This window comes from Tenrec ecaudatus, chromosome 12 (genome assembly GCF_050624435.1).
Source record: "Tenrec ecaudatus isolate mTenEca1 chromosome 12, mTenEca1.hap1, whole genome shotgun sequence".
Taxonomy (NCBI): domain Eukaryota; kingdom Metazoa; phylum Chordata; class Mammalia; order Afrosoricida; family Tenrecidae; genus Tenrec; species Tenrec ecaudatus.
Genome location: NC_134541.1, coordinates 64,108,447 through 64,133,128, shown reverse-complemented (window position 1 = coordinate 64,133,128; position 24,682 = coordinate 64,108,447). Strand labels below are relative to the sequence as shown.

Below are 24,682 nucleotides of genomic sequence, written 5' to 3'. Positions count from 1 at the left end.
TGTTCTTGAAAAGGTTTTTCATATGGCTCTTAGTGTTTCAGAACAAACAAAATGCAGTATGACCAGGCCCTGGACCTTACACAAAGATTGACACTATACATTTGGTAATTGAACCATTCATCGACTAGTCTCCCTTCCTAGCATAGTTCGCATTTTATTGGGAACTCTTTCTCTGAACTGGTTCTGAGTTAGTGCAATCAGGAGTGAATTACTTTCTTGTTGTCCTTGTCTCTGATGGTTGAATTGCCCTACTTGAACCCATAACCCAGATACGGAAGAATCAAGCCATACCCACATCATTATGAATGAATCTGTTTTTAATCTCACACAGTTTAAAATACAATATGAAATCAGACTACAGTATATAAAAAACTCTCCAGCAAAATGATGTGCCAGCATCAGCTACTAAAATAAACAAAAACTCCCCAGTAAGAAAAATTTTTTTGCATTAAAAAAACAAGAACACATAGACACTTAACATCACTACATCTCTAAGCTACCTCAGTTTCTGATTTTTAAAAGCACCTGCTTTTTCTTTTTTTTATTTTGCTTTTAAATTTTCAGCTTTTAAAAAATATAAATTATATGAAAATACAAGTTGGAAAATAGTCAAACACAATAGAATATCTTTTCACCCCTATACTTCTCAGCTTAAAAAAACAACAGAAAAAAAACAGTATTCTTTAAAAAAAAGTTCAATAACTGAGGCAGTATTCCTGATAATTACCATTTTAATATATATATCTTATATATGTATGTGTATACATATATTTATTGTTCCTTGAAACGTCTTTGGAATGTATGTAGGAGTTCAACAAATTTATATAGACCCCAACAGAGAAAGCGGCATGCACAGCATGACTAGAACAGAGGTGTATTTTTACTGTGAAGGTTAGGCAGGTTAATGCTCAAAAACCCAGAGCGTTCATCTCCCAAGTGAGGATAAGCCCATCTGATCTCCAAAGGCTACCTCCAGTCCCCAGAGCCACAAAGCAGGGCTATCATGGGAAGCCCCTTCCCTAAATGGAGCTGGGAACAAAAGTGACTCTGGACCCGAGCCCAAACCGACACGGGTCAGGCATCACCAGGACGACGAGGGTTTCACCCAGCGAAGCCAGACTTGCTCATCCTTCCTCTGAAGTTAACATGTGTTTTGCAAAAGCACAAATGCAGCGGTTCTGCTGCATTTCCAGTGTATAAGCCACCCACCGCTCTTCCTGGGACGGTCTCTGGCCTTTAGACAAGGCAAAGGAGCATCTGGCCGGATGAACGACGCGGTCTTAACTAACACGCTATCTACAAATACTGAAAACGGTGGACCAGAGGCAAAGGGAAGCGGACACCCCACGTGGGGTCAGGAGCACTCGGGGCACTTTCTTCTCCCTTTTCTGCTTCTCGGGAGTTGCAAGAGTGAGACCTACTAATGGGGTGCAGGGGTGTGGGGACGGGGGCGGGGGCCGGGGCGGTGGGTCAGCAGGGAGTTAGAGAAAGTAATGGTATGCCCGGTTGCAAACTGTAAGCAATAGTTTATGCCTAACCATGGTTCTACTCTTGTCCATGACTAAAATGTGAAAAGACCGAACTAGGAACTTCAGCGGTACTTTTCAATGTCTGCAAGCACATGCACACAGCAATACACACACACACACACACACACACACACACACACACACACACACCTTACCCAGTGTGCAGTACAGCTCACGTGATCACAGATTACAGAGAAGACAATGCAGTCCACACAGCTCCACCTGACACTCCCTGAGCAGCTCCTAAAAGATTCTGAGAGCTTATTAAGGCACCTGCATCTGAAAGATCAAACTAGACAGCTGGGATAATTCTGCCTTGGCTTTTCCTGTGACTTCTCCAGTCCATTCGTATGAGAACACTCAGGAATCACATACCCAAGTTCTTGATCATTTAGGGTCTGCAAGAGAACCTGGGAGGAAACCATAACTCTCTTGAAGATAATGCTGAAAGGTAGTATTTCCAGAGTCTTGGCTAAAACACAAAAGGGCGAGCCCTGAGAAGCACCCCCTCAATTCTTCTCGACCTCTTTCACCGAAACGGGTAAATCCTTCCTGCTTCCAATCTGCTCTGCAATCAGGCATCTATCTGATGGGCTTGATTCTAATTGTACTAGGCACTTCTTATTAATTAGATGCTGGTTTCCTCCAGCACAACACAAGTTCAGGTCCGTCTTCACAGCCAGCTGACGAGACCAGGTGACTTTATTTAAACTTTGGGGATACTAAATATTCGAATGAGATAGACCTTATTTTCGTCACCCAGGTCGTTCTTGTGTTTCCTATGCCTTCCCAACATTCCTCGCCTGTCATTATTGCCCTTTACTTCCCTGTGCCCAGAGAACAGATCCAAGCGCCAAGCCCTACAATCACCTATATTACGCACTCTGCATACAGTCTCCCTAACATTCTGTCTCAACTACTGTCAGTCTTCGAAGGAATGTCCTGTACCTCTCCTGAAGACCATCGCATCGTGTGTGACTTGCATGCTCTTGTAGTTCCCGTTGCTGCGTCTAATCCCCAGCAAGTCTAAATGGTTAGTCCCAGCTCTTCAACTCAGGTGTGAAGCCTGCAGTTACTTTTTCACCCACCAGCCAGAATGCTGCATCTCTCGCTACTGAATGACAGCGGGAGGGAGAGGCAACACACGTGGGAGATTGTGATAGAATAAGACACCAGGGGGAGAGTGCGAGTTGGAACTACCTGCATCCTGATGTATTCCTCAGACCTGAGGGCTACAGCCGTGCGCACACACAGCCTTTCCTGCGGGCACAGAGATGACAGGGATCAACCGGGAAGGTACCAAGTCAACCTTCCTCCTCTGACTTCCTTCCCACCACTTCTACAGTGCTCCAACATTTCCTGTAGTCCAAACTTTGGGCTGCAAAATACATTCAGTTCAAAGACTTAATGCTTTTCAAGCTCAACATTAAGTCCAAACCCGGAGAATCCACTGATGGCAAGAAAAACCCCAAAGTAAAGGGTGTGACGATCAAAATTTTTTGAAGTTGCAGGTGAAAGTCCTAGGCACCGGGGCCTTACACCCCCATCTGCCGCTGCTCTTCCTCCATGTGCGGCTCTCACTTGAACTGGGCATCCCAGAGCGCAGTGAGAGGGCTTGGCTTTTCCAGTGGGGTCTATATAAACAGTCTGTTTGTCTTTCACGGTGACAGAATCCTCGCTGGCAAATAAACAAAACTTGCATGATACTGCAATACTGAGACCACCTTAGAGCTTAAGACAATTGTTAAGAAAAAAATACTGGCACAAAGTTGAATAAAATAAATTTGAAACACAAAAATCTGTTTTGGCCCCTCCCCCATGGAAGTCCATCTGTTTCAAAAGTAGAGTGAAAGGTAAAATAGTCCTTGTTTGCTTTTTGGGCTTTTTTGGCGTATCCTCCTGAACCAAAACGTTGTATTCTACCTCCTTTGTCTGCCCTCCCGGACCTAAACTGTAAGCCAATGAACTGCCTTTCAATATTCTCGTGACTCCTGGAGGGTCAATTTCTTTTGCTAATGAGTCTATAATAACTCAAGACACATTTTTCCCCATGGATGATTTTTTTAAATGATTGGACACGTTAATCTTGTCATCCCTTAAGCCAGATTCTTTAGGCTTCTAATACCCCCTTTCTCTCCTGAACATTTGCTCCAGGATTGCTTGTCCCACCCACCCCAACAGTCCTAGTTCTTTTCTTTTCCAACCATGCACATTGATTAAAGCTAAAGCTCACTTAGCTCCCACCCTGAATGTAAAACTGAGTTCTGGGAAATTAAAAATAGGCTAACAATTAAAAACCAAGAGTCCAACAGAGGCGGCTGTTCTGTATTGAAATGTCTCAGCAAAGTGTCCCTGTTAGCTTCTGCGCCCATCACTCATCGGCATCCGGTTTGACGTCCAGCATGGCGTGGAGCTCCTCAGGCGTGTATCCCAGCAGGCTCTGCAGGTCGCACACAAAGCGGTACACGTAGCGCTTCCCTGCTGTCTTGTGGATGATGTTCTTGTCATAATAGTAACGCAGGCCACGGCTCAGTTTCTCATAATTCATCTTAGGCTTGTTTTTCCTCTTTCCCCATCTCCTGGCCACCTGAAATAAAAATAAGGGAATGAAGTAAGTCCAATTAAAAAGGAGGGAGAGAAAAAAATATAGAGCAAAACTCAAATAGGATGATCTGTATTTACCTGCATATACCCATTCATTATGACTCATGAGGTTGAATTGTTAGATTCACGTTTCTCTTACTTGTCTTATATGAATTCTGTTTTTCAAGGGACACGCAGGGGTGATGATCAAGCTGATTGTGGAAAGCTGATGGAAATTGAGCCCTTTCCCCGATAGACTATCCATCAAATGTCTAGAGCTCTACTGTGAGGGAGCTGAGTCAGAGCTCCGGCCACACCTGCCTTTCGTCAAAAGGAAGCAACGTGTCTGTACCGAGGTGAGACAGAAGGCCCGGTGGCACACTGCGTCAGGCACTGGGCTGCTAATCACGAGCTTTGCAGCTTGAAACCACCAACCAGGCCGCAGGGAAAAGATGAGGCTTACTAGCCCACAAAGAGTTACAGTCTCAGCAGCCTGCAGAGGCACTGCTACTCCGGCCTATGGGGTCACCATGCGTCAGAACTGCCTGGACGCAGTGAGTGTGGGGAAATTTGAAGCCAAATAATTGCTCACGTCTGTCAGATCATAGATACTGTCTCTCACTCATAGTTTTTGATCCTCAATATTGGGCATGTCACAGAGCAACCACTCAGTAAGCATTTGTGGGAAGAAGAAAGGAATCTGTGAACACATGACACCAATCTCTCCATGCTTCTTGAACTGTCTGCATTCAGAGCCACAGGATTGAGAAGAGGTGGCCATTCCTAATTAGGAAAAGCCTACTACATGCCAGACACTTTCTATCTTGAAAAGCAAATGGCTAACGTAGCTACTACTGTCTGTTTTCCTAGTGAGTCACTGGGGCTTACACAAGATATGTACCTTGAGTGAGATCACACAAGCATCAAGAGGCCAAACTGGGGCTCAAATCCTAGACACTATCATCCAGGCCTACACAAGCCCTTCCCAAAGTTCTCATTCATCCTTCTTCAACTCAGGCACCATCAGCCACTCCCCTTACCTCATCTGGGTCAGAGAGCTTGAATTCCCAGCCGTCTCCTGTCCAGCTGATAAAAGATTGACAGGATTTATCAGTGAGTAATTCCAGAAGAAACTGCCACAGCTGGATTGGTCCACTGCCTGGAAACACAAGCAAGTGTGAATCATTATACCAGATGAACTCTGAGCAACTAATCTAATTGTGTGGCACATTCTCTCCCTTTCTTGTCCAGTTCTAGCCCAAGGAACTGACAGGGACAAATAATATAACTGTTGTAGGAGATGCTATGGGCTCAAAAAGGTAAAGAACCAAAGAAAAGCTTAAGACAATCCACAAATTGCCTTCTTTAGGTGCACCATGGACCAATTGCTATTGCTAAGCAAACTCTTGGAGACGAAAGAACTATTGGGCCTGTTCCCTGAGCTTGCGCCATTCTAATCCAAAGGCAATGCCATCTTCTTTTGCTTTCAAAAACCACGTCATTATTTTTGTCTTAAGAAGTAAGAAGGGGCCAAGACATGTGGGCTTAAGTTTACAGAAGTGCTGGGTTACCAAAAAAAGTTGAAACCAGGAATAGTGATTTTGAAGGTGAAATGTGTGTGGAGCAAAGCAAGATGGGTTACACTGAACCCCATTTGTAGATTTGTAAATACCCAAAGAAATCATTTTGCAACCCAAACTTCGCACTCACTATCTTCCAGATTTTCTCTTGGAGTACAGGGTACTCAGTGACAATCTAATAAATGCAGTATAATAATCAAAATAAATAAGTAACAAAAATTTTTTAAGGAAGTAAGAAGGGATGTCTTTACAAGTCCCCAGCAGAAGTCAAAGCTGATAAGCACTTCTCTATAGTAGGGAGTCTTGCCCTGGATTTGCAAGGGAAGGAGGATCATCAGTCTCTCTTCAAATCTCCGCACAAGAAATTAGAAGCTGGACAGTCCTCCCCCTACCCTTCCCAGGCCACTTGCAGGCAAACACTCAAACTAAGGAAGGAAAATATCATTGCTATTTGAGGAATTAATTTGTCACCCAGGAAATGGTCAGAGGCTAGACGAGGACTGTCTTGGAGATTCTTCCTGGATGAAGTATGTTCTGATGTAAATACACATGTGCCTGCGCACGCACATGAGTGAACACATGCAGACATACTTCTCTTTCATGAGCCGTCAATACCACCAACCGCTCGGTCCTAGAAGCCTGGTACACGGCAGCAGCCAATGTATCCAGGCTCAAGGCCTTGTGCCCCACAGGTTTTCTTTTAGGATAACTTTCTACTTGGAAATTACATCACTTCCAGTGGGGTCTACCAATTTTTATGTGGTGATAAAGAGAAAAAGAGTGGTCCAATATAGCTTGCTTCTCATTACACGTTCACACTGTGCCAGGTGGCACCATCTGAAACATAATCTGAGCAAAGTGGGATGGTCCTGGGAGTGAGTTTAAACAAAGTCCAGGATGCTCTGCTCCTCTGGGGACAGTTCATGCTCCACCCGAGACTGAGCTTCCAATCTGTCCTATCCAAAGAAAAACTGAGATTTAAGTGGAAAACAAACAGTTCTAGGTTTATTCTCCATCAAGAAAAGAAATGCCTTTTACAGGCTATTAAGAGCATCCTCTAGTTATAGTTTGTATGTCTAGTAAGGAATATTGATAAATGCCACTTTACTTATTTCTAAAATCCACTGCCCAATCCCTCCACTGTAGGGAAGGCCCAGTGGTCTCACTATGTCTATCAAACCAGCGCAGAAGAACATCCTCAGGAAAATTATGTGACTTGGTTCCAAATCACAGTTGGCAAATGGCAGTGTTGTGTCTAGTGTAGGCCTTCAGCTCTAGGAATGCCATAGGAGGAAACAGTTGAAGGGAAAACAAAGAGAGCTTCCTTCAAGAGCCTTGGCAGAGAAAATACCAACTAGCATTATGCCTTACTGTGCATCTACTACACACCAGACACAGATGACGCCAGCCCGTCTGTTCCCTACACAGGGCAGCTGCTATTGCTGAGCATCTTCCTGCGGGGATGCTCAGGGTTAGGAACAGTCTCCGCGGTGCTCCTCCTGACCCAGGCTTGCTCGGTGCCACTTTGGGCGCCCTGCATCCATCTTGTGGACCTGAATACCTGCGCCTGAAAGTCGGACTTGACAACACCTAGCAGAGCCCTCAGCAGCCCACGTCATAACATCCTACTTGTGAGTGCTTTGGAGAAGGTTATTTAGAAACAAAACTGCATGGTGTTTTTTCTGCTGTGGAAACAGCAGACAACGTCATCTGGTTTCCTAACTTGCAACAAAACAAACAAACGTGTGTCCCCCATTTTTTGCTGGACTGTCAAATGCTTCGCCTCTGCTGTTGACTGTGTTGTCCCCTCATCTCAGACCCACTTCCATGGTGGTCTTCCAGGTCATTTAAGCATGTCCCCTTGTGGCTGTCATTAGATTATGCTACCTCACTAGTTTTCTTTCAAGCAATTTAACTTTGGACTTCTCTCACATTATTTACCTTCTTAAAATCCCTTTGGCTCAGAGGGCCCAATTATACTAACTGAGGAAAGGAGTGGAAGGAGGGATGTCATTTCCATCTCCCATTCCTGGAGAACCCCCCCCCCCGCCCCCAAATCAAATCAAACCAAACCAGTTGCTGTCAAGTCCACTGGGAAGCATGGCAGCCCCATGTGTGTCAGCAAGCATGCATGTATTCCAGAGGACTTCCACATCTGTGACCTCTGAGGGGCATATTTCTAGGTCTCTCTTCCAAGATTTGAACTGCCAGCCTTTCACAGTTAACTCTATGTGCTGCCACCTTAGGGCTCCCATTTCCTGGCGAGGAAGGCTCAAAAGGCTGTACCCCCGTGTCCTGCCGTCCAGACTCGGCAGTCATAAGTGGAGAAATCTGAATGCCTGTCACTGGCACCAGCTTAGAGAAGAAGAAAGTGCAGAATGATTCCCGGTGTTTTTCCTGCCCATACCCGTCCTAAGTTAAAATGCCAGGGTTGAGGGCTTCCTGCGTCTGCGCCGGCCCTTTCTATGTATGTGTTTGTATTCGGTTGGGCGACGGACATAGACTGGGGTCGATGGGCTTGTGTATGGCCTTTTATTTTTTCACTGTAAGTTTCCCTTTGTTTAAGGTCATAAAAAATATTTACTACAGGAACCTGATGCTCGGGCCCAAGGTGCTGTGCTCCCTACTCTTTTTGTGCATGTACCAAGGGAAGAGGGGGGAGAAACCGGGGCAATCAGATGCTTAAAGAAAGCATGTAAACTTGAACAGGGGTGAGGCATCTCTGGATAACTTCACCAAAGGAGGCAAAAAATGTGGGACTGTCAGTGTAAGCCTCCCTCCCCCAGTTCCCACACAGAAGGAATCCCCTCAGCCCACCCAGCGCAGCTGGCTGCTCAGTATCTGCCCTGGGTGTGCTGGCGGCCTGGCTCATTAGGCAGAAAGCCCTCATTGTTCCATCAAAGCAGGGAAGTCCATGACTGCTACCAGAGGGTCCCCTCTACCATGCGGTCACGGACTCCGAAACGGCTCTTGCTACACAAAGAGGAAGGACACAGGGTTCCTCTACCAGCCCACCAGGCTGGGCCAGGGCAGGAATGCTGGCTCCGGCTGGGCTCTTCTCTGATGCGCTAATGGGTAGGTCAAACTTGGGCGCCTGTTTCTATAGGGATGTTGTCCTTACTTCAGGCCTGGGAAGGAGAACTGGGAGCACTTGGAGACCCGTATGCATGGAAACATAGGCCATCAGAAGTTCTGACGGCCCAGAGCAGATGAAGAGCGAGGCCAGCGGCCCGTTACAGATGCTCCCAGAGACGGTCATGCAGTCCCTGTTCCGGGCAGGCCTGCCCAAAGCCCCAGGGTCGCATCCCTGGCCTCGCTCCAGACTACCCTAAACCGGTAAAGACTCTGCCTCCGGTCTCCCGCCCTCCCCAACACCGGCCCAGCCTCACAGACCCACTCTCTCTCTCTAGACTGCGGTCTCCGTGACCTTTGTCCGAGGGTGCAGGGAAGGGTACTAAGAATAGTGCCTGTCATGGCAAGACGCGCTCAATGCTAAATGTGCCTCACAATGGTGTCCCTGTCTGGGACCCCCGGACACTCAGTGTCCTTGCCCACGCCGCCCAGAGTGTCATGCGCCAGGAATCCCATGGCATCACTGAGCAACTATGCTTGTCCAGGAGGTCAGCCACAGCAACAGAGGCGTCCCTGTTAGCGGGCGGCTCTCTTCAACCAAGGGCAGGAGCGAAGGCACCACACACTCCCGCCCGGGCCCTCCCTCCGAGTGCTTCCCACCCCCAGCAGACTGCTTCCTCCAGGTCCCCCCGCCCCCCAGGATCGAGGAGATTTTACTCCTTTTGTGCAGAAAGCGTACAAAACTGAGGGTCCTGCCTGAGGAATACGGCACAGCTTCGAAAGCACTATCACGTGCGTTCCTGGAAGGCTGCGAAGTTGGCAGAGGCAATCGTGCCGAGGACGAGGGGCCCTCGGGGTACCTTCAAATCTAATACTGAAATCTCATTTTTAAAATCAATGGCAAAGCAGCTACTCATTCTGGGCACGTGTTAAGTCCCATCTGTCTCTTGGCGAGGGGGAGTGATGAAAAGTCCCCGCTTCCTTGACCCTCTCTCCTTGTGCAGTGCAAATGACAAGGGAGCTCAGTCGCTAAGCAGAGTCGGAGGTTAGAGGGTGCACCTTGGAAGAAAGGCCGAGCGATCTGCTTTTAAGAATCCAACCACTGAAGACCTCATGAAGCGCCTTCCTACTCGGACACGCACGGGGTTGCCACCAATCCAAGTAAACCGAGCAACTGGTTTTCGCCGAGGCTCCGTGAGGGACTGAAATGCATCCACAGCACTGCGAGATGGCCTAGTTTCAGTAAGAGTGCCTAGCTGTCTCATAGTTCTGCTTTTCTAGGTGTGCACCGTGCAGGCCACCAGCAATGGCCTCCTCGCTGTTAGGGAGCGGGGTTCGTTTGGGGTTGGGCTTCAGCTTTTCCTCCGGTTTCTTCCTCATTTCCATTTCAACCGCAAGTTCTCACTCCGTCACCTGTGCCCGAGCAAGAGGCTAACACTACGAGCAAGCTTCCATGTCATGTGGCGGTCATCCCAGGGTACGGCTTTTCTAGGCAATCCCTACTCTGCCTCAGTGGTGGTTGGCTCTCAAACGGATATGCCGACCTCATCTCTAGAATACGTGCCTGCATGTTATCCCAAAGCCGACCACAGGGCCTCACACCAACTCTTTAATATGTGGTGACTCTGACGGGGGACCAGTTCTTAAAGAGCTATGATTGTGTCTTATTGATCCTTATCGTCTCAGGACCGGGTATGACGCTTGCCAGGCCTTTGGCAGGTGCTCAGGAAAAGTGTACTGAATTGCATTGCTGAAACAATCCTCCGTGAAGAACCATAGGAGGATTTGAAAAGCTTCCCAAACCGCTTCTCTCCATTCCATTACACTCGGAGCCAAACAACCTGGGTGACTCTGAAGCTACGTGTCAGCAACATGTTTCCCCAAATAAAAGTGACCACACCTTGCTGTCCTTTGTGGGTTAGTTTGCTACTTTGAGAAGCTAACCTCTAGAGCTGTGCTGTAAAACAAAAATCAAATACTCTGTGTGGGCAGGGCACCAGGTTTTATTTTAACCTATGAAACTCTCATGGTTGGTCACCCTTGCAGCAGGGCCAACTCTGCTCTGATAGTACACATGTGGCAGGTGGCCCTAAAGGGCAGGAATGGGCCTGGCCAGCCCCTCCCTTCCAGCCAGGTGTCTCTACCCACAGCCAAACGATAATGACAAAAACAGAACATTCAAATCCAGAAAGAACCCATCTGTTCACAAGTGTGTCTTCATCTCATATACTAGAGCTGCACCCACCTCTGAGGATGGGGCATGAGACCACTGGGTCTAAGCATCATCTCCTTTCTATCCACCTTCTAACCTATCATCCACCAAGGATTCTAACAGCACTCTAGCTCTACAAAGCCCTTATGAAATCTAATGACAAAGCAAGCAGAAAACATCCTGACTTGTCTGGTCCTATGGACCACACTGAATTGGCAGTTACATCAAGTTTTCTGCTTGGAGGATGAATAATTCAAGAGATGACATTGCTCAGCATATTTGACAACCAAAAAACTGGGAAGATTTTAAAAAAGAAAAGGTAGGGTAGTGACTGCTTCCTTTTGGGCTTGGCTTTGTACACTGTAGGTCCTATCTTCTGTACTTGTCTCCTTTATTTTCCCTTGTCCCTGTCCCAACTCATCTCTAACATGTGTCATACATGGTGCAATCTATACCAATGCCTTGGTTTGTGAATTTGTGCACAGCTGGTACGTTCGATAAGCGTGCTCCTTTAGCAATGGCCAGTAACTCAAGGGAAGTGGCTGCGATTAGGAAGATATAATAATTCAACTCATAAAAACGAAGAATATTCTAAGAGTTGCTTAATGTACCTTTGATGAAAATCATGATGGGCATTAACTTCATGAACCTGCATTTTTTTTAAAAATGCTGATAGACAGTATCTAAGGACAAGCAGCTCAAAATCAAATCTCAAGTCGATTACAACCATCTTTTGACTAACAAGTGAATGTCTCCAACAGAAAAAGCAGGCAGCAGCTGAATGACGAATGAGGAGGAGGAGGAGGACAACATGTCACAAAGTAAAGGATGAGATGATACGATTCTAGAAAACCGAAATCCGTCCTCATGGGGAAAGCCCACGCTGGAGACTTCCGAATCCCGGACTTTGATGGGCACTCGTCCCTGCCTCGGTGACAAGCGCCTGGACCTCCTGTCACCACCTGGGCCTTTGGTTTTCCTATTCTTCGTGGAAGGACTATTCACGGCTTGAGATGGACGGCATTGTGCCCCTTGTCCAACAGAGTTCCAATCATATTTAGGAAAGGGCTGTCTTTGTTAAGATAACAAGGCAGGAACCTGTAAGGTATGACCGAAGCCCATCTCTTCTGAGAGATAAAAACAAGTCAGGAAGAAGAAATGGGGGTAGACTGATGTGAAGCCACATGAAGATCGCCCAGGAGCAGAAGCTCAGAAGAAACAAGAACCTTCCCCCAGAACCAACAGAGCAAGAAAGCCTTCCCACGGAGCCTGAATTTAGACTTCAAGCCATCTACATGGTGAGGAACCAAGTTTCTGCTTGTGAAAGGCCCCACCTGTGGGACTTCTGTGATAGCAGCACGAGGTAATCAACACACGCCCCCCGTACTTGAGGGCGATGGGAATTCAGTTCCTATACTGGGACGAAAATGCGGACTTAAAAAGAAACCACAGAGCAGAACAGTGGGATGAAATATAATAGGAGCTATATATTTTAGAAATAGGATTCGCAAAGGATAACGACAAAGGGGGGAAAAAGATAGTAAAGGTATAGATGAAATTATTTTTCCAGAGGTTACTTGGTCTTATCTATTGTGATTTTGAAAAGCAGGAATATTGGGTATTAAAACAAAAATGTTCAAATATATCCATGTAAATTTTAGAAACTAACAAATGAAAAAAACAGTCAAGATTTTGTCTAGGTCGGCTCACGGTGAGATCTGTGCTCTGAAAGCAGTGTAACGACAGGTGCAATGGCTCTGCAAGTGAGAGAACATAGTGCAGACACGATGGTCTGCGGAGATCTTGATCCCAGCCCAACGTCGGTCCCTCCCCTCCCCTCCCATTCATGAGTGACTCATTCATGCTCCTCATGAAACTTCCACCCATCTGTTCACCATGGACTGACCTAGCCAGTTCGGCGGTGTGCCTCACAAACGGCCAGGCTTCAAGACCCGGATCCTACTTATCACCTTCAACTAAAGGCAGAAGAGATAGCCTTGCTCAACCATCAGTGCTTGACAGGCCGACAGCAAGCTTGCTTCTCTGGCTCATGACCAGCTAAGCTGCCCCATGTGGGGCAGGTGCCAAGTGAGACTCACTGGGCAAGTTTGTCTTAGGTCTAGAACAAGACAGTTAAACAAGGTCAATGTATGGAAGAAAAACACTCGTTTCTGCTCCAGCACCTCACACCTGCAGGCGTCCGTTCAAGTACACACGTGTGGGGGTGGCTGCAAGAGAAAGGAGCCGGTTCCTCTCTTAAAGAGGCAGCACATATTCCAATGTCACCAACTCTTCCCTCTAACCCCTCAAATAACTTTTCTTAACCTCGTTGAACTTAACACTCAAGATGTAAACTTGGACAGCGAGAGAGCTAGCTAGAATCAGGAAGTGGGTTTTCTTTATAGCTTTTCCTCCTGATGTTTTCGAGGTAACTGATTCTTATAAGAAGTCACCAAAGATGGGTGAGATTTGGATTTGGCAGTAGAGTAAGAACTGCGTTATAAAGCAAAGCAATGCTTTTTCCAACTCATGAAATGGCTAAAAAAAAAGTGTGTTCTTAGGTCCACAAGTAACAAGAAGAGGTGTTCCCTGAGTAGGGACTGGGAATGCTACTTTTGAAGTCTGAAACTTGCGCCTTCCCTCAGTAGGATTCTCAATGCAATTTCTGTTTCTTATTCAATGTAAAGTTTCCCCCAGCCTATCAAGGGTGAAATAAATTACTATTCTTAGAGAAGGGAACTAGATACTAGGCAATCATTTGAACATTAAATTTCTCAAGCCTTTATCCAGCAACCATTTCTGAATACAACAATTTAAGGCACTATATCCAGATTGAGTAGAATATTAAAAATACAATATTAACAGCATGGGCAGTCACAGGACATCCAGCCTTGAGAGGCTTCCCTGAGAAACCATCCCAACCTTGGCTTTGAATGTCAAACAGTCAAAATTGTGACCTATGAGCATGTCTAGTAGACCAAGTTCCATCCTAGTTTCGGGGGTTGAAACTTTCACATTCAATCACCTCCGGAGAGCTTTCACTCTCCACCTCTCTCAGGGAGAAGTGAATCAGACATAGAAAGAGTAATTGGGTTCATTCGGGTCAACAATTAGGGTCATGACAAGGAGCCCAAAGATCATAGAGATGTGTCGTCTTGAGTCCTACCTACAGTACAAGTGTCAGGTGGAAAAGCTGGGTTGGCCAATAGAGCAGCCAGATTTTCATTCGAATCTAATGTGGCCGCCAAACTATGTGTGGCAGCCAGGAAATGTAATGATGCATGCCCTGCTGCTAGGAGTGTAGCTAACTGACCCCTACGAATTTCCATTTTTCAGACGAGAAAACTGAAGAAGAGAGATGCTACATCGATTGCCTAAGGTCACACCGCTGGTAAAGTGACGAACCAGAGCACACTTGGGCTGGCGAGGTCCCTAGTTTGCGCTTTTAACCTCAACATGAAACAAAACTGAGGGTGCCCGGCACTGCGACCATCCCCTTTATGTGTTTTAACCTGGATTTAAAAGGTGAAGGTCACAACAAGTGGCAGGTCAGGGGCTGGTAAAAGTGCCAGTCTATAAAGTCACATGGGAGGACAAGGACAAGTGTGGCTTCTCTGGAAAGGCCACTTGCATTCTCCACAGGCTGGGAATGCCATCCAGAGAACGGTGATGCTAATGGCCACAGCAGGAAGAGCTGGGACATGCTGGCCCTACCCACCACAAGCGGCGGCGGGGCTTTCCAAGGCCATTGTTTAAATGGAAAGAGGATTTGTACCAATGCCTCAGTGACACCCCTGCTGAATTCTGTTCAGTGGAAACATTTTACTTCAAAGGCCAAAAAGGTGGAGTTCTGAACTGGAGACCAAGTGGAATTCCAAAAGAGTCACCACCCAATACCATCCGTCCCCATGAGATTTAGTTAAAGAAACAGTGACCAAAAAATTCTTCTAACACAGGAATGGGGACTGTGCTTGGAAAGGAGGGGTCAACCTGTGACCCACCCCCCCTTGTTCTCCAAAATCCAGGCACCAACCAGGCCTCACATATCAGTCAACAGAACCAGCGGTAGAGATATATTTAGAGTATAAATAAGCCCCATCTGCCCCAAAGACAGCTTGCAGGCTATTACCATATCTGGGTCAAAACACTGAGATGGCTCAGTCAGCCGCCGCTTTCAAAGGCAACCGGTGGAAACAGGCCTGCGTGCATGACACACTTTTAAAGAACACTTTCTAAAGGAAACTAACAGTGAGGTTGAATCTTCCCACTAGACAGCCATTTTCTCTGGGTGAGAGATGATTAAGAAAAGCTGTCCCAAAGCTAATGCATTAGGAGGCAGGGGCACTGGAAATGACGTGCAGGGAGCCCAAACTACTTCCAGGCACAGTTTCAAACAGTTCTGAGAATTCCCCTCACCATTGTTCGGCAGCATTTCCCACTGGTGACTAACAAGCATGTTAACCAGTCACTCCACGGAGACTCCAAGTCTATTCCAGTGCCTCCCTGCCTGCGACTAGCAAACACAGGACAGACAGTCCCTCCCTGCTGCCCAGGTGCTCCTGAGGAAGGAAGGTTCCATTGTGCCTGAGGGATCTGCCTGGCTGCCTGCCCTGTGAGTCACACGGCCTCTGAGCAGGAAAGAGAGACATGACGGTAGGCTGATGAGACAGAATGAATTATGTCACTCAAAAATATGCACTGAAAGCCCTAACATACGCATCTGTGGTTATAATCCAATGGATTGTAGTTGGTAGGTTCATGACATGGGATTGGTGTGGGACGTGTTTTAAGTCAATCTTTCTAAGACAGAAAAGGGAGGAAACGAAAACTAGCGAAGCAGACAGGGTGAGATGGAAGAACCAAACTCACTGCAAGTCAATTCTGACTCACAGGGACCATTTAGAACAGCACCTGGGGGTGTGGGTGGCTCACCTTTCTGCCTTGAAGCAGGTGGAGGGCTCCACTGCAGACTTGGTGATTAGCAGGCCAACAAGTAACATCCTATAGCCCCAGGGCTCCTTAGACAGCCCAACAGATACAACTGCCCGAGGGCAGAAGCTCAGAAAAGACAAAGGCTTTTCCCCAAGGAGAGAAAAAGTCTTTCCAATGAACTAACACTCCGAAAATGAGAAGTCTGGCCTCGCATTTGTTACTGGCCCCCACTTGTGGTGTTTCTGGTCTAGCAGCACTGGGTAACCAGGACAGGAGCCTTTCTCACTTCCCAAATCTGTCCTCTCCATCCAGGAAGAGACAATGGGGTATCCATATATGTGGTATCCATCCTGGCTCTGCCCAGTCAAAAATCTCAGTCTACGCATGTCACTTCTCTGGGCCTCCCAGTGAAAGGTGGCAACTCTGCAGACCGGGCACCAGACTTCCGTGAGGCTGATGTTCTTGCCAACACGGGGATTCTTTTTCATCCAGTCATGCAAACGGTCTTATACTCTTTTTTTTTTTTTTAACATCTTATACTCTTATCAACTGCATTTACATAGAGGTCATGGAAGTTCATATTCTGGAACTTGGCCAAACCTAAATCTCTCCAAATTTAAAAGCCCTGAGGTATCCCTAACAGCCAATGAAACTCAAAATATTTCACCAGTCTAATCTGCAAGCAATCATAAGGACAGTGCAGGACCAGGCAACATTTCCTTTAGCTATCCATGGGTCACCAATGAGTCTGGGTCCCACTCAATAGTAGGTAGTCAAAACAATAAAAGTATTTTTTAATAACATACAAGCCTGGATTTAGAATTTTTTAAATCGCATGCACAAATTGACAGAGCATTACTCACCTGCTTTGGCCACGGCTTCCTTTACCACTAATTTAGGATTAGCCCTCTTGTTTGTTTAGCAGCGGTTCGCACACTGCAGGGGTGCTGCAATCCAGTTTCCATTTAGAGAACATGTCGCAGCAGTAGCGTTGGGTTACAGAACCCTAAAACTCTACTAGAAGCCAGAACTGCACCACTCTGCTTGGCCCAGGGACTTCCTTACTTCAGGATTTGAACTCGCTAGTGCCATCTATGACACAGTGAGAACAGGATTTGTTCCAGGCTTGAAGCCATTTGAGAGGCTGTCGAAGGGTATTGGGTTGAAACAAATGGACAGCATGGGTCAGAAGTGCACAGGACAGATTCGGTTTTCTCCCAGACGCATGTCTTTTTGTGTGATGTCTCATACAAAAAATCTTTGGAAATTGAATTTCAGATAGTCCCAAATTTAGCTCTCAGTGAACTGAGGGACTGTCTATTTATAAATGTACACCACATGGTAAAATATAATTTTGTTAAAGTTAATGAATGCCTAGGACGTAGCCATTTTTCAGAGCCCTTAGAAAACAGACACTAAAAAAGAAAGAGAAAGAGAGAGAGAGAAAGAAAGAAAGAAAGAAAGGAGACGCTAACCAATTATTATTTACCACTAGACCAATGTAAGAAGAGCTGGAAAGAAGTAAGAGCATTTGGACTCTACCTGTGGGTCTGTCTGGCAATCTGGAACTTGTAAAGTTAATTTACAGATCAGTAACTCAGGACTGAAGCCAGACCCCTCACCCACACATGTAAAGTGTTAATTAGAGATAAGTGGGAGACAAGGACCCTTATCATTCAGTAGAGGCAACTGAGATAACCAAGGAGCATTTTCATTCTTTCATGTGGAGGAAGGATTTGTGACCAGGTGAGACAGCTGGCACTTAGGACTTTCAATCCAAGGGCTACCTTCTCTGGCAACTACAATTGCGTATGCCTTGTATGAGTAATTGTGTGTGTGTGTGTGTGTGCATGCGCGCACGCACGCCTTGAATCTATCATCTATAAAATGGGTCTAGGGGAACAAGAGAAAAAGGAATAATACAATTTGATGATTTGGTATATTAGTCAATGTCTACTAAAATTGGAAAAAAACAAACCAGGGATGTCATATTTCTCAAGTTATCTAGAAAATATTCTCCTTAGGCCTCTAAAATATATAGAAAACAATGAGCCACTCTTCTCAGACTTTTTGGGTAATCAAGAGGCCTTCATAATGGATCTTCAAACAGGTGAAAACAGAGCTCTCTGATTGCAGCCGTGTGATAACCGTAGCAGCTCACAGCAAGGTAAGAAGGTACATTTTGGCGGAAGCTAGTGTTGCATTTGATGTATTCTTAACTCAGCTCACAGGCAGGCTTTCAAGCCATGTTATCTACCCCCACATCTTGACCCAATTTCACAAGTTGCCATGGGAGCCCAGAGAAGGTTGATGCAATTTTCTTATCTATGAAGGAAGAATGCAACTGTGCAAGAGAATGTGAAAATTCAGTTTCTAACTGATTTCCACACTTAGCGTGCAGTAACTCAGACATCATATGGAGAAATAAAAAAGTAAACCTGGGAAGGTAATAAGGACAAACTCCTAGTGGAAAGTCTAAAAAAGATGGCGTATGTTCCGCTCGCAGAATCCAAGCACAGTCTTTTTTTCATGCCAAGTAGCAATGACGCAAAGGTATGAAGTACCAGTGCACCTTCCATGTGACCACACATGCCCGAAAGCAACCTGATTTTAAGGGAACAACCCACTGAAAAGGTGGGCAGAACTTGACTTAGAATATAGACGTGACTTCTATGAGCAAGAAAAAAAAAGTATCGCTAACACATGTCCAAGGATTTTTACTTTCCAAGCAACTTTTCCGAAACTTGAACTCGCCTTAGCACATCAGCATAACACGGAGGTCGACCTTGGGCTCTGCAGTCACAGCCTGTTGCTCAGGCAGTGACAGAGCTGAGGCGCTAGGGTGCATCCTCGGTCCCATGGCCCAGGACTGCTGCATCTGAATACGAAAAGGAGCCACAATGAGGTACAAGATTCAGGGACCCCATGTGCTGGATCAGCTGGTGCTGCGGCTCATGTCCACCAAGCATTGTGAAGAACACTAGAGCCAACAGTTGGGCTGCCCTTCACACACCTAACAAGAATGACCTTCATTTGGCCCAGGAATCCACTTCAAGGATATCTCCAATATCCAACATTTCAACTATTCCTACGGATAGTTCCAATAGACTGAATTCAGCAAGACAATAAACCTTCACGCACGTCCAGCAACCAGCACATATCTGTACTCACTCTGTGCTTAGAACTCTTTGCCAAATTAAATGATTTGTCGTTACTGAAGTCTTTCGCCTCTGTCTCCATACTGTCTGGCACGCATTTGTTTAATTAGCAGATTTGGTGCCCTTATGTTTTCCCAGCTCTCCTCCCGCTGAGATAAGGATGAGCACATCTACTTCAGGAAAAGCAGAGAGCGTACATGTAAATTTGCCCAATGCCAAACAGTGGTTTTGTTACAGAGCTGGGCGGGGCACAGAGGACTTCTGCTTTCTGGTTATCGTTCTCATTGCCTCTTGAGATCGTATGAAAAATAAAATCCTTCCTTACAAAGCAGCAGCATGGTAATTTTTTTTAAATGGGTTTCTTTAATTCAAATGACTATGAAGCTCTTTGATAGTGAACCTCTCTTTCCTTAACTCTCTGAATGTTTGATCCCCTTTTCCCATGCTAAGGACGTTCCTGGATGGTCCCCACAGTTTACACGAGGCTGCTAAACCAAGAGCTGGCAAAAGGAACGTCCTAGTGATGCCCGGGAAGAAGGCAGGAGATATACTTCTGCAGGGGTGCAGTCACTGAAAGCTCTGAGACAGAGGGCTGCCACGAGAGAGTATTTACTGCGCGGCAACCAAAAGGATGATTTTTGTACACTCATTACCCGATATTCCTGAACCTCACTGAAAACAAGCTCACTGCCATCCAGTTGCTGCCGACTCCCAGCAACTCTCGCCAATCCTAGGGATGTGCTAAAAGGCTATGTGTGAGGTTCCTGTTTGTTTGGCTCTGCCTTTGGGTTGCAAAGAATCTTCTTCAGCAGCCATTTCAGTGTTGGTTCTCTTGATGCCGGCTCATGTCCCTAATTTGTACTGTACAACACTCTCATTCTCACCCTGTTTCCCCGAAAATAAGACAGTGTCTTATATTAATTTTTGCTCCCAAAGATGCGCTAGGTCTCATTTTCAGGAGATGTCTTATTTTTCCATGAAGAAGAATCTGGTACACATTTATTGTTTAATAAAAGAGACCTCACACTTCCTGTCTGCTCTGCGGCCAACAGTGAGCTAGCTGCGCGGCAGCACCACCATGGTCCACAGTCCAGAGTTACGGTAGCTTTGGGGGGGGTTTATTTTCAGGGAAGTCTTATTTTCGGAGGGGTCCCTTATATTTCAGTGAGAGGCGAGACTGTGAGTGGGTCTCATTTTCGGGGGATGTCTTACTTTCGGGAAACAGGGTCGTGCTCAGCATTTGCAACCCATCCCTTTCCACCTGCCTGAGTCAGAGCTCTGAGAACTGGTACATTCTATTAAGGGTTGGATAGTCTGTCATGAACTATGATCACCTTGGTCAAAAACTTTCAGTCACTCTTGCAAACTATTAGCTCTGCAAGCTATTCATTACTTCTCCTGTTTAGCAAAGGCAATGAAGAACACAATTAAGATAACCAAGAAGTTTCCATCTGAGGTGCACACCAGGCTTTAGACGTTTCTACAAAGACTTTTCTTATGGTACCCACGGATTCTTATCAGAATTTCACCCATGATAGTTGACAAAACTTCATAAACTTCTTTGAACAAAACTCATACTTTAGAACTTAAAGTCAGTTCATTTAACTTAATTATCTTAAACTGTCCCATGCCTGGATGTATGAGAAAATCACAAACGTGGCCATTAGAGTGCTGTTAATACCAATGGATGGTGGTAGTGGCAATTGGTAGGGATGAAAAATGGAATATATTAGAAGGTTTTTCAAAGAGAAATTAAATGGCAGCTTTATGACTAGAAGTGACAGAGCCGTTGTTTACTGAAACCATAGAAGCAGCAGGAGCGTTATCATTCAGAGATAACCAGCCAAGGGCCACCCACATCCAGAGTCATTTCAGAGCTCCATCATCTTTCCTTTCTCTTCCTAATAAAGCAGCACCTTCCCCTCCTTCCTGAATACAGACAAGTAAAGTGTAGTTCTTCACGTATCCAGAAGGCCAACACTCTGAATAGTCTGGGAGACTTAATATGCTTTTCCCATTCCAGACATCACTCATGAACATGGGTAAAATTTATAGTGTTGTTGTCTGCAGAGTCTTTAAAGGAAAGGCCTTCCTCGAAAAGCAGTGCACAGCCACCTAGTAGAGAAACCCAACCAAGGACGGTAGGCAAAAGGTCAATGTAATAGCATCAGCAACCTTACAGCCTGTCGCTCGATGAAATGAGGGCCTCCATATAGACCTTTGGAACTACCTAAGCATATGAAATGTAATTCTTGGGTCCCCGATGCAATGAACAGCACTAGATGCTACGTGGAATGCAGCAGAAGAGATGCATGCCTTGATCTCTGACTGAAGGAGAACATGTTTAAGCATTGGATTCACAAGTGTCAGCTGGTTCTCCAAGTGCAAGATGTGGCTGCCCTAAATGCAAGAATAAAGATTTAGTATGCTCTTAAGATCACACAATTCAGCAGAACACAGACCTAGCACGGGTTAGTTCTGAATCCCCAGAGTCCACACATAGTAACCTGTCCAAGGTGGATGAAATATAAGAGAAGAGAGGCCACATCACATTTGAGTAAACAAAGCTCAAAATAAGCTCCACCCAACACACTTTCTAATTTTTTAGAAGACAGCATAACTTTACAGAAAGAATCTGACAACACATTAATGCTTCGTAGATATTTCTGATACACTTTTAAAATTCTTCCAAATATTGGAACTATGCACTTATATGTAAAATTCATTTGGAAAAGGAACTGATTTGCTCTATTTATAGATTTTGAATCAAAACTGAAGCTCTTAACCTATATCTCTTTTCTCTAGGAACTTTTTTCATGCATCATTAATATAACTTAGGTCTCTTCATCCTTTGAAGTTTTTAATCTAAATATGATTAGTAAGGTAAAGAAATAGGGGAAAATGGTTTCCTGAGTAGGGAGGGCGAATCGAGGCAGCATCTACGGTAGCTCAGGACACTTTTCTGGTATCTGAACAGCTAAGTTAATGAGCCCTATACTAGAGGAGGACCTAGAGTCTAGGACATTCTTCTGCTTGAGAGAGGTTGTTGTATGTTAGAAGACCACTCAAGAGCAAGCCGTGAAGATTATCTTGATGCAAGACCACTGGACAAAGTTCCCACGGGGAAATCATGACAGCTGCCCTTCCCCATACATGGGAGAAAAAAAATTTAAGTTTTTCCTACCACTCTTGGAATGACCACTTGGGGAAGAATAATACTTCTACTTCCAAATATGATTATCCACAAGCAAAATGGCTAAAGAAATTGTCCTGAGTACTGTGAGTCTCCTCTCCTCCCCTGCCTTCCCCCACTAAAAAAAAAAAGAGTATGATGCTCAGTCCCTGGGTACATGCACAAAGTGCCCTCCAGTGCCCCATCCACAGAAGCATGCACACCCACCAATGCTGCCTTGGTAGCGGTAGGGTGCCTACCTGTGTAGCCAGCCAGAGCAGCAGCAGGAATGACAGGCTTGTCCTTGTTGAGGTCAGCACGGTCACGCACATAGTCCTTGAAGGTGCCCTTGGGCTTGTGGTTGGGCAGGGCAGCTGGATAGTCCTCTGAGTCGAAGCTGTCATAGGAGGGGACACGCTGCAGGCTGTTGAAAGATGACTGGCTGCTCCAGGACTGGGTGAGGTGGTCACAACTATCGTAGCTCTCTAGGCTCTCAAAAGAGTCCTGGCCCCCGAGTTTACCTAGAGGTAAAGGAGGAGGTAGGCAGAGGGCAGGGGAGGAGGGATTGGGAAAAACAACAGCTGTAAAAACCCTCTTATCTGAGGACAGATTGCTAATCAAATCCACAGTAGGGATGAAAGGAGGGAACAGGTCAGTTTCAAGGCTTTGGGTTTGCTCTGGGGAGTAGGGCTGCCTTGTGGTCCTGGGTGCTCAGTTTTAAGGCTCTGACTTCAGAGATTTGGATCTGAATGCTGTTTACATCTGTCAGACACAGATAGATAACAATGCTTGGGACCTCAATAATCCTAAAGTCAGACATTTAAAGGCTGAGAAGCACGTATGTTAACATAAAATTTCTAACTAGTATTTTATGAATAGTTGTAGAAATCAGAGCCGTGTCGAGCTGAATTTCCGATTCCAATTCAAGCCAATGAGATGATTACAAAAGGCCCAATTGGGCAAAACGTTTTAGTCATAAGAAAAAAATTCCATTAGTCTAGAGCAGATTGACCTGCCTTGACCTTGGAACTGCAATCTTATTTAGCATTTTTCCCAAATACTGTTGTAAAATGAGACACATACCCTGCTTCTGAGCCTTCTCAATTAGAGAATGAAGTTATGAGATGTGTTTTCCAGGAGATAAAGTAGTACCACCACTCATCTAAATAGAAATCCTAATTCTTTATCCTGTCCAAGTACAATGATGTACTTGACATTTCTTTTGAAAAGGTTAGATGATAAACAAAAGAACTGATTCAAGGGTTAATTAATGTCCACAGCAATGTCAGAAACCCTTTACTCTGAGTTGCTTTCAGGCATGCTTAGCTGACCACAGTATCACGCAAGTTCATTAATTTCCCAAACCTGGTTATAAACAGCTGCTGTGATTGCACAATAACTCCTGGAGAAATTTCCACTGGCAAAACTATCCATTAAGAAGGAGGCTAATACAAAATCCCGGAGGAAAACAAATGCAGCTAAGCGCTGAGGGGTTCACAGGAGTGCTTCCACGGTGTACTTTTAGAGATCTCTTGGGCAACCTTCGTGAAATCATGGAAACTAGACGGCCACTTGGATTCATCACAAATCAAAAGACCAAATGCAGTGACCAAGTTCAGGTAGTAATAGCGATACCAAAATCAAACTCACAGCATCGGGTCAATGCTGAGAAGACCCGGTGGAAGGGCCCCGTGCGTTTCCAAGACTGTGAACTCTTTGAAGGAGGAGAAAGGCCAGTCTTTCTCCCGAAGAGTGGCTGGGGGTTTCACACTGCTGACCTTGCAGTTAGAAGCCCAGAGTGTAACCACTAGGCAACGGGGACTCCAGAAATCCCTGCAAGCCAACTCTTCATTGTTTATATGGGCAGCAGGTTTTCCTTTTTGGTATGGCAGGCTGTGCGACACACACTAGGACTACAACTGGATGTTGAAACACCAGAGCGCAGCTTGAAAATTGAAAAACACCTAGGTGGAAGGTGTGAGGGCAACTCAAAGTGTCAAAAATGTATGGTTTCAGAGCAATTTGCATAAACATTTTAAAGATCTAAAGTTTTCTTCGAATTGTGAAGTAGACATTTCAGAACACATTTTAATATCTAGAAGTCAATGGGTACTTTATGTTATATGTTTCAGAGTGGGGGTTGAATCTAAGCTTCTTGATAAGAAAAATTCTAACTTTTTAAAAAGAGTTTCTGTGCAGAGGTAAAGAAATTGTACCATCGTATAACAAAACTGGAACATTTTAGTTAAGGGGTCTGAACCCTGATCGACCCATTTTAGGATTCAGAACACTTTTACCTCTATTTTTTTATATACCAAACTCACTGCCAGTCAGAGCGGCTAATGGGCTCGAATAGCTGACCTTGTGGCTAGCAATTAAAACACATCACCCACCCCTTATTTTACCAGGGCTCCTCATTTACTGCCCAGTAACTCCTAGTTCTG

The 24,682-nt window shown here is 45.5% G+C and overlaps 1 protein-coding gene across 1 annotated transcript in view; it reads right to left on the bottom strand.

The window, feature by feature from the left end:
- Nucleotides 1–3,370: 3,370 nt before the first annotated feature.
- ETS1 (ETS proto-oncogene 1, transcription factor) overlaps nucleotides 3,371–24,682 on the bottom strand; it is a 69,803-nt gene continuing 48,491 nt past the window's right edge. Inside the window, exons 6-8 of the mRNA XM_075564093.1 lie at nucleotides 22,499–22,759; nucleotides 5,153–5,271; nucleotides 3,371–4,116 (exon numbers count right to left, since the gene is read on the bottom strand). Coding sequence (XP_075420208.1) covers nucleotides 3,901–4,116; nucleotides 5,153–5,271; nucleotides 22,499–22,759 — 596 coding nt within the window. The 3' untranslated portion in view covers nucleotides 3,371–3,900. The remainder of the gene's footprint in view (nucleotides 4,117–5,152; nucleotides 5,272–22,498; nucleotides 22,760–24,682) is intronic.